This window comes from Anguilla rostrata, chromosome 7 (genome assembly GCF_018555375.3).
Source record: "Anguilla rostrata isolate EN2019 chromosome 7, ASM1855537v3, whole genome shotgun sequence".
NCBI lineage: Eukaryota > Metazoa > Chordata > Actinopteri > Anguilliformes > Anguillidae > Anguilla > Anguilla rostrata.
The window spans coordinates 34,676,000-34,686,656 of record NC_057939.1 but is presented as its reverse complement, the minus strand read 5'-3'; the positions used below and the strand labels follow the sequence as shown (position 1 = coordinate 34,686,656).

General features: G+C 37.5%; 1 protein-coding gene across 9 annotated transcripts in view; it reads right to left on the bottom strand.

Moving 5' to 3' along the window:
* Positions 1-795: 795 nt before the first annotated feature.
* LOC135259585 (E3 ubiquitin-protein transferase MAEA) overlaps positions 796-10,657 on the bottom strand; it is a 65,459-nt gene continuing 55,597 nt past the window's right edge. For 4 of the 9 annotated variants that reach the window (XM_064344117.1, XM_064344115.1, XM_064344121.1 and 1 more), the window contains 3 exons: positions 8,323-8,518; positions 7,280-7,369; positions 796-6,502 (listed from right to left, as the gene is read on the bottom strand). In XM_064344117.1, coding sequence (XP_064200187.1) covers positions 6,407-6,502; positions 7,280-7,369; positions 8,323-8,518 — 382 coding nt within the window. In that variant the 3' untranslated portion in view covers positions 796-6,406. Of the gene's footprint in view, positions 6,503-7,279; positions 7,370-8,322; positions 8,519-10,657 lie in introns of those variants that run through there. The other 5 variants (XM_064344118.1, XM_064344114.1, XR_010331332.1 and 2 more) reach the window with 4 other exon arrangements.

Sequence of the window (10,657 nt, the reverse complement as noted above, 5' to 3'; positions counted from 1 at the left end):
TCTCCACAAGCGGGCATGGCAGATTCTGGATATTGACAGGTTTTTATAATATTGAAGGCTGTTGTCTTCGAATCGGAAGATTTGAGGATTGAATCCCGTCACACAAATATTTACTTTTTTGTACACTTATTTGCTGGCTAATAATTGTCTTGCTTGTTAACTATTGCTTTCGTAGTTGTCAGAATAACTGAATCTTCAATGCATATGTTTAGCAAAAGTCACGCACGGCCAACCATATGCATTTCATGACGCCACATTTATTGTTTTTCTTAAACAGTTACAACAGCTGACCACTGTGGCATTTCTATTCTAACTCCTTTACTTGGCTACTGTAGAAAATGTTCTTACCAGTAAATGCCAAGTTTCTACATTCATGTTACCTCATCCTGTTCTCTATCTACTGACAAACAATTTGTACGTATGAGCGCATTGGTCTCTGTTGGGCTCCCAAAAATAGAAACGAGTAACCAAAAATGACCCAGAATACACCGCAAATAACGCACTTTTTTAAAAAGCATGAAACTAAACTCAGTTAAAGTTAACTAACGATGTCAGGCATAAAACTATTAATATAACAGTCTGATACGAGCAAAACCATCATATTTTCATGTATAATATCTATAAGTTTTATTGTGCAATCTTGTTTGTTTCTTTAATCCTTCAGAACGTTTTTTTCAAAAATTCTAATTCAGTGTTCAAGAACTTAAATGCTTTCAATTACCAGTAGTGATTGTTACATGAATGTTCAGCTTCTACATTCTACGGACATATAAATAGTAATCAATCAATACTGTGTGCTTGTTTATAAAATAGTTTATTTACAGTGTTTACAATAGTACTGATTCAGAAAATTGCTAAACAGAAAACTACAAATCTGTTTTCCAGCTTTTTATCCACATTTTCTATTTTGAAACACATCCATCATGGAAACAATTTTTCTTAAAAATTAAATACAACAGCATCTGTTATGGCATCTTTTAAACATTGCCATAGCAGTCTAAAATGCTTTACAAATGATCATAATGAAAACAACAATAATAGTACATTAACAGAACAGTAATAAATGAAAGACTAGATTAAATTGATGCCATCTATCATGACATCTGAATGGCACCTTTTATACAGTGCCACAGCAGTCTAAATTATTTGCAAATGAAAAAAATGCTACTACTTCTACTACTAGTACTACAAATAATAATAATAATAATAATAATAATCATTTAACAGTATAGTAATACATACAAGACTATAGATTAAGTGGGTGGCATCTGTTATGACATCTTAATGCCATACATGTGTATACAATGCTATAGCAGTCTAAAACCCTTCATTCCAGGTTAAAAAAATGCTTTGTTTTATTTAGTTTTGCTCATTGCCATTTTTTAAAAGTTATAATACAGCCTGGGATATTAATATGACATTATACATTTCATGCTGCTGGGCTCCAGCCTACCAGACACACATATACAGAGATATAATGAAATAATCATGAATGTTGATTTGGGATAGACTTGCCATAGAAGTGGAAGCACAAGTGGATCAGACATATACACAAAGGTAAAAATGGCCATTTGGTTAGCTGACACCTTATTGGTACATTTTGTTCTGTAATATGGGTACAAAGCAGGTGCTTAACTTTGTTAATGAACTGTTATCTGTACTGTCTGCAACACCCCATAAAACATTCCATTTACAAACATGATTCATTTATAATTCTAACGACTAGTAATGTACATGGAAGAAGTACAATTGTCTGCCTACACAATTTCACATGCTCCTTGAACGAAGGAGTACACTGTACATCTCATACCACATACCATCTGGTTTATATACCGTTCAATCATGACATTTATCACGCTCATGGTCAGTATATTTACTTTCTACTATAGTCTGTGATCATGTCAAACTTCACCTAAATGCCCATTCAGCTGAACACATATTGTTTCAACTACTCAATTTAATCATTTCTTGTAATTTTTTTCATACTACTGTTATTTTCTCAGAATTCTCACGTAACGCCCGTGTTCAACCTAAGGAAGACAAGGAGGAGTCATACCTACAGCTAAGCGTATCCAAATGCCTTTTAAACCTCATAAACAAAAAGGTTGTGTCAGAAGAAAGGACCTTGTCGATAATTTTCTCAATGAAGGCTTGTCGGTCGGCTGTCACATCAGTGAGTACGTACATCAGTTGCGTTTCTCATGGTGCAGGCATCTTATACTTCCACCCCAGCGTTTGTCACAGCCATTGCTTTATATATATAGCAAAGCGAAAGGACTCAATGGAACACGTTTATCACACTGTAAAAATTCACAAAAGATAACCATTATCCACAACCATTTCTTAAAGGGTTACTTCTCATTTTTACACCCAGGTCTGCTGCATGATTCATCATGAATTATGTGATAAACTTCACTCCACCCAAAATCTTGTTCTGCTTCCCAAGCACACCAGTCCACATTGGGCACTGGCTACGGTGTATGCGTGTTTGCAGGCGTGTAGGTATGTGTTACGCATATACTTCTCACAGTCTACATTTATATGCATTACTGTTATCACTTTTTCAGAACTAACACTTTGCAAAAAGAAATGATATCTGAAGAAAAGCACGTTTTCAACGTACAAAAATGCCACATTACACATACAAATCACTATAAGCCATTAATAATGGCAGGGCTAGCAAAATCTAGCCCTGCCATTAAAAGTATTGATTTCAAAATTATGCCAGCCTACAATAAACAATATTGGCTACCTTAGCTAACACAAATGAAACATGCTGTATTCGAAACCAATGCTGCTACCCAATGCTTCCTAAATTATTAAAAGTAACTTGGCCCTGTGTTCTCTCTTCTTACCAGCTGAACACATTGTTGTCATTCAAACTTTTCACTGTCACATCAAAGTATCACATAAAAAACTGGCCCCATGCAAGAACATTTAAATGAATGTTCTCAACATCTGATGAATACTTACACACCAGAAAGATTATGCTCATGCTTTCTTGTCAAGTTCATTTTACTAAATGTACAACCTCTTCAACATTTCCAACATTTGCACGTGTAAAATATTCTCAATGCTGCACATACATACATCCATAACTACAGTACATAGAACACTTCATTATCCCTATGAAGACATTTCCCCAGCACCATACAGAAAAGACTGGGGGGTGAGGTTCAATAAATACATATAAAAATTGTACATATTTCAGCGTCTGAAATACATATTTCATTTTATAAATCTATCCACACGTTTGCCCCAATCATGTACTATAGGCTCTTGATATTCAAATGAAGTTTTGCCTACTAAGTACAATAGTATAATTTCTTCAGCAGTGTTAAACAACAACATATCTTCTTTGTCAACACAATTTTCTAAACAAAACTATTTAATTCATGTGTTTGATTCTACATGTGCTTCCGAATTCTTCCGCAATTATTTAAACATATTGCGTAGTCATTAAAAAACCTACATTGCTGTAAAACAGCTGCAATTATTCAGTAAGATTATTCCCACTTTAAATGCCATTTCTCAATTTGATATGACACATATGCTTTGAATGACCACATTCTCTTCACATGGTAAGATGAAAAAACACAGGGCCAAGTTTCATTTGTGTTAGTTAAGGTAGCTAATATTGTTTATTGTAACTTGGCGTAATTTTGATATCAGTACTTTTAATGGCAGGGCTAGATTTTGCAAGTGTTAATGGGTTATAGTGCTTTGTATATGTGAGTAACTTGCCATTTTTGTACATTGAAGACATGTTTTTCATGGGGTTCTGCTGGCCAGAGAGAAATACTTGCAACAGGGGTCCAACAGGAGGGGGCAGCAGAGCATCATTTTTCCACATAAGGAGATCGTCCATTAATTTTCCATTGATGTCTATAGAGAAATTGCAGTTGACGTCATGGCCATGTTGCAAATCGAGGTGACATCAACTTTAGAGGAAGGCTTAGCTCTGTGATTTGGAAATATCATTCATATTTGGAAAAAGAAAAGCCATTATGTTTTTGTTCGCTTTCACTGGACATAACCCCGATTTGGTAGGCTGCAGGCTTGACATGTTCTACATTAACAGCTCAAATTAGGTTAATTTCTTCACAAAGGAGTCCCCCAAGTACAGCAAAAATCAGCTGAAAGATATAGTCAGTGGTCATAGCAGTGGTAGTACGTATTTCATTAAATGTCGCATCCGATAATAATATAATATTCCGTAACAGTAAATGCATAGTTTATTAATTTTTCTGTACAAATATCAATAAATATTGGTTCATGTTGTTGAAGAAAAAAGATAACCCCACCCTAAAGGTTGCATGCGATGATGCGTTTCCCTCCTACAAGAGTGATTACATGGAATCCACCACCATCAACCCCTACTAATTTTTATTCGTCAGTTGTTCATCCTTTTTACTTCTACTCAACAATAACTTGACAATTATGGAAGCAAACACCTGAGTTGCCAAGATGAAGAAACAAAGGGCCAAGCTCCTAACAAATGTAGGACAATATGGGTATCATTGCTTTGGAATATAGCTTCTGTGAAATATATTCTGCGTAGCTTGCCATTTTTATATCAATAATTTGGTATGCATACAGGTTTTTAGAATTTTTGTTTAATGATTCTGTGAATAATTTATGTGTGTAATTTACAGTATCCTTATTTCTTAAATAGGCAAGTCTCATTTTGCAGCGAACATACTAAAAGTTAATCAATAAACAATAGGCGGGCCAGCATTTCATTAGAACTTCTTCCTGAATGACAGATCTACTTGTCTGCACGCTATGTTTTGCATGTTAGGCACACTGTTTTAGCCCTTCCCTTTTTTGTCAAACACTGTTGACTACACATTGTATTCTTAAGCAATAGTGCTAAGCTACTTCTTGCTGTTTAATTTAGCTAGCTAAAATTTTTTGTGAAAATAGGGACCCTGACCAGGTATAATTGTGTATGATTCTAATGTATTACGGGGCTCCTTGAAGTACAGTGTAGAATGAATGTATACCGAAATAATGTTTCAATACAAATACCTTACAAACTGGTAACAACACGACATCTTTCACCTCTAATGCATGCGTCATGAGTAGACAAAAATACTGCTTTATTTTCCAGAAGCAGTTAAAACAATTTGCTTTTTTAAATTAAATTATCTTCTTTTCTTAAAATTTTGTCCATAGTCCAACCAGTCTAATTGTTCCTGTATACGTCTGGCCCCCAGAATGAACCTGAATAAATAGCCATATATTGAATTATGTCGTATGATGTAGTACAAAGGTACACCCCCTAGAAGTTGTGGAATGTCAGGATCCCTAGTGGTACACCTTGGTACTACATCACTTGACATAATTAAATATATGGCTATTTATTCAGGTTCATTCTTGTGGTTTCTGTAGAGTTACCGCATAGTAACTAGGTTATTGGGTTATTTTAAGGCAGATACTAAGATCAGGTTATCGGTCAACATGTATGCTACAAGACATGAAAAAAGGTAGTTGTTTCTAGCCCATTTTTTAACCCTCCAGTAAAAAGGTTAACTAAGTTCTATACCTCCACAACCTCCATACCTCCTAAAACTAGGCCTTTGAACATCTAACAGCTAGCTCGAACTGAAAAAAAAATACAGCTGTTTTTTTTTTTTTTTTTTTTTACAATTTTTTATTAAACAACCTTGATCAGCAATTTTACAAGAGCAATCTCCTAGTCTACTAATACAAACATGCATAAGTAGTCTCTAAAAAGCTTTTCTACAATTCAAATGCTAAACATTTCTGAATAGAGCAGCAACCAGCCCGCTTAGAGAGAGCAGAAGTGGGAGATGGTGCTGTAGATAATGAAAACATGCGCTGTTCGTCCCAGCCAATGGATTACCCTATATATACAAGGTAAAAAAAGGTAAATCAAATCTCACTACATATTTCTCACTATATATTATTAAAAAACAGTGCTGTTGTTCAATGAGACCAGCCTGTAGTCTGACCTGCTGTAGAATAAGAAAAGGCAGAAGCACTTTGAGTTATGATACCGAGCCCTGTTCATATGTACCACGCTACTGCAATGAAACTAGTTTAGTAAATGTCACAACTAAAAACTAAGTAATTTTAATAACCGCAGATATCTCCATAATTCAGTCCAAAGTCCTCTGAAATTCTTGTTCCGTGTTTACACTTATTGCAGATTCTCCAAAGTGAGGGGGGTTTGAAAAGTTTTGGGAGCAGGAGATGAGGGGTTAGGCATGGTCGCCATTTTGGCTCTTTTTCACGAGGAACAAAGGCGTCTGAGTGCGGCTCCTTGCATCCAGGCCTTGCTACTACTGTCAGCCATCTCGCTCTCCGGCCGGACAGGACTGGGTCAGGTGAGTCTCTCACAAACACCCCCCTCCATCCCAATGCAACATGGCCCACCCACTCACATGATGTACACCTTCTCGGCCTGGGAGAAGCTGAACACCTCTTTGGTTCTAGGGCAGATCACCTTGTCATCTTGGCGAATGGACAGGAGAGACTAAAAAACAGATAAAGAAACATTATGTATGTGTGTGTGTTTGTGTGTGTGTGTATATATGTGTGGTTGGTTGTGCATGCATATGTGAAGTGTGTGTGTGTGTGTGCATATGTGTTGTGTGTGTAGGGCATAAATAGGGCCTGGAGAGAATATAAGGTAGTTCTGCTTGTAATTTTGAAGTTCAATGACTGGCTTTCTTGAGCTTGAAGCAGCATAAATTATGGTTTCTAGATCTAGACAAGCTTTTTTCCATCCTGTGAGCTTTTCTGTTACTTCACTAATTTAAAACATTAACTGGTTACTATCCTGCCTGTGCTGTGTGCCAATGACAAAAAAAAAACATTAAAAGGAAACACTGAAGTTTAATGTGCTCATTCGCAGCCTAAATAGGACACTGAACACAAAAACTTGCTCTCAATTCTCAGCCTTCATTACTCTTTTGATAAAATAAGAAATGACCAGAGAAATCATATCTGTGTATTTCAGCACAGGAAGGGCCACTGTGACAGATATAAAACATTCTTTTTACCCCAGAAACAATGCATTATTTTCATTACCCAAATTGATTTGTGAAAGTTAAATAAAGAGTTATCCATCCATCCATACATTATATATACCCACCCACGCGGGGGGTGCTAGAGCCAGCGTGCATTGGGCGAGAGGCAGGAATACACCCTGGACAGGTTGCCAATCTATCGCAGGGCACACACACAATTTGCTCACCATTCACTCACACACTCATACCTATGGGCAATTTAGAGTCACCAATTAGCCTACCTGCATTTCTTTGGACTGTGGGAGGAAACCGGAGTACCCGGAGGACACCCCACGCGGACACAGGGAGAACATGCAAACTCCAGGCCCAGGCTGGATTCGAACCATACTTTATTATTGAACTATACATTCAATATTATAAACTGCTTCTATTGCCATGCTTATTTTATTGTATCCAATTATCCTACATGGGGTTGGATGTTCAAGATTACACTGTATTCAGCAGGCCAGAGCTGTCGTTATGCCACTGACTGGGTGTTTTAATAGGCATCAAACTGGAAGTACTTGTATTAAGATATACTGACATTTCTGAAATACATTAAGAAAGGAGAATGTCTAAAATGTGACTAAAAGCAGCAAATTTTTAAAAAATTAAGTGGAGGCCCTGTTAAAACAAATATATTAAAATGCAAATTACATTACCCATGCTGTATCAGTTCATACTAAGCCATAAGTTTCATTCTCACAGACGCTGTATCATTATGCTCACACAAAATTTATCGGAATCACCCTGCCTCTGTCTGAACACATTACAGTAGTTGCTGTGTCCACACACAGAGTAGGCGTGATACTCACACTGTATCTGCACCCAAATGTTGTATTACTCATGTTGCATTATAAAACAGGCTGTTTCGATCCTGGATGCTGATTGGCTGACACTGTGTTCTACAGTGATTGTAAATCTGATACAGGAACAGTCATTCAAACAGCCTGTTTGTAAACAGTATCACTCTGTGCACAAGCTCTTACTTACGAAATAACATTATAAACTAATTAATATTTGTCATCATTTTACTGTTTCTCTATGTTGTAACCATTTATATAAGCAATACAACACTCCAGGCCCTTGCTGAATCTTGAAGACAGTCACGGCTACAGGGGGTTGCCAGCACTTCATTTTGCGTTGTGCCTAACAACTCCCGTTGCCATGACTGTATTCGCGATACAGCATTGTCTCTCATAACATATTGCTTAACTGCCACAGTTATATTACTCGTGTTGTATCTGTATAGAGTAGGTGTGACACTCGCACTTGTATTACTCACATTATATCCATACACATAGCCGTTCGGCAGCATCATAGGAGGGTTGTTCTCATTCATCACCTCGCCTGAGATCTTGCAGACCAGCCGGGAGTTGGCGCAGTGAGCCATGGGCAAGGGCTGGGCCAGCTTGTTCAGGGACTTGCTGCACACAGGGCAGTCTGGGTTTTTGGAGGTCCCGTCCTCTTTATAGCACTGCCTGAGGTCAAGGGAGTCAAGGACAGGAGAGGTACAGGAATTGCACATCTGTTCCACACACCTGCAGCTATGGTGGCAAGTCCAGCATGCTGTTCCAACATAAGCATTTGAGAGTAATCATTGTACTTTTCTGAAGCTACGAATATACTGGGTGTTTATATATAATGAGTTTCTGGGGTGGCTATTATGAGTGGTGTGCCAAGTGTACATTAGTGATGGGACCCTCAAATAACCCATGGGTTTTGTCATGTACCAAAAACTCCCCACAGCAAAGCCCTTTGATTGCTTCTAATCAGCATATTATTGGCTACACATGGTCACTTAACCCATTTTACAGTTCCTGAAACACTAACACTCCCAGTAAGCATCTCATGCATCAGGTGCATTCCTCCAAGTAGGGGCTGAACCACGGAGCAAAAGAAAGGAAATTTCACTAATTTCCTAATGAGGAAGACTGTAATTAAGCACAATTAGTAAACTATTATTTATTTTCACAGTAATATGAGTAATGTTTCAGTATTAATGTAAAGAGGTATGCTTACATTCAGCTGAACACATTTCCTGGGATTTACTTTCAGAAATGTATTCCTGAAATGTTCCATTCATCTCAAGTTCAAACTAGGTAAGATTAAAAACTCAGGGCCATGTGACTTGAAAAAATTGAGGAAACATTGGGTAGCATCGCTTTGGAATACAGCTTTAATTTCGGTGAGGCAAGATAGCCTATATTGTTTGTAGTTTAGTAACTTGGCGTCATTTTGATATCAATAATTTTAATGGCAGGCGTAGATTTTGCCAGTTTTAATGAATGAGTTATAGACAGTGCTTTGTATGTGTGAGTAACTTTTTGTAAACATGTTTTTTTATGAGATATCATTTCTTTTTGCAAAGTGTTTGTTATGAGAAAGTGAGAAATGCAAAGTGACCCTTTAAGAAGCAGTTGTGGAGTATGGCTATCCTTGTGTGAATTTGTACAGTCTGATGAGCGTGTACCATTTAGCACTTTCACTTTGCTATATATGTAAAACAGTGGCTGTGACAAAGGGTGCGGTGGCGTAAGTATAAACGCATCAGAAACGCAGCTGAAATATGCCCAGTGTGTACTCGGATTTGACGGCCATCCAACAAGCCTTGATTGACAAAATTATCAGCAAGCTCGTAGCATCAGAGCTCCCTAGGTTGCAAATTGTGCATCCTTCTGTCCTGCTCCGTTTTCTGTTATTTTGTGGAGATGCACTTTTAGTGTCTGTAAGGTTTATAAGGCATTTTTATATGCTTATCTGCGGGTAGGAGTCGTCTTCACTGTTTTGGTTAGGTAGATCAGTGACCTTATGTGAGAAATGGAAGTACTAGAACCGGAACACTTGATAGTGGAGAATAGGAGCAGATGCATATGTCCCAGCAATCTTTGCATATGATAAGAATGGGCATGTAGGTGAAGTTTGACTTGATCACAAACTATAGTGCGAAGTAAATGAAGTGACCATGAGCGAGATGAGTTTCCTTATCGAACGGTATATATAACAGACGGTATAAGGTATCACTCGTTAAAGTGGTGGGTGAAGTAACGTGTGATAATGTGTAGGAAATCTATTGCACTGATGTACTTTTGTCATGTTCAGTATTAGTAGTTATAACTATGATTGAGTCATGATTTTAAATGTAATGTTTTAATGGGAAGTTGCAGACAGTACATACGTAGAAATTGTTTGTATGTGGGTAGATAGAGAACAGGGCGAGGTAACATGAATGTAGAAATGTGGCGTTTGCTGATAAGAACATTTTCTACGGTAGCCAAGTGAAGAAACATAGTTAGTAGACATGGCACAGTGGTCAGCTGGTGTAACTTTTTAAGAAAATCAATACATTTGCCGTCATGAAATGCATATGGCTGGCCGTGAGTGACTGTTGGTAAAGCAAATATAAGTGTAAGAAACGTTAATGTAAAATATGAAAATATTTGCCTGAGGGCGAGGCGGGATTTGATCCTTGGACCTCTGGTTCCCAGTCCGTAACTTTGGCAGTGCGCATCCATGACATAACTATTCAATGCGTGAAATTTCATGGTCAAACCTGTCCGTGGTTTTAAAGAAGAACACAGGCCAGTAAGCACAGCTGAGCTCTGGCTGAATCCATATGG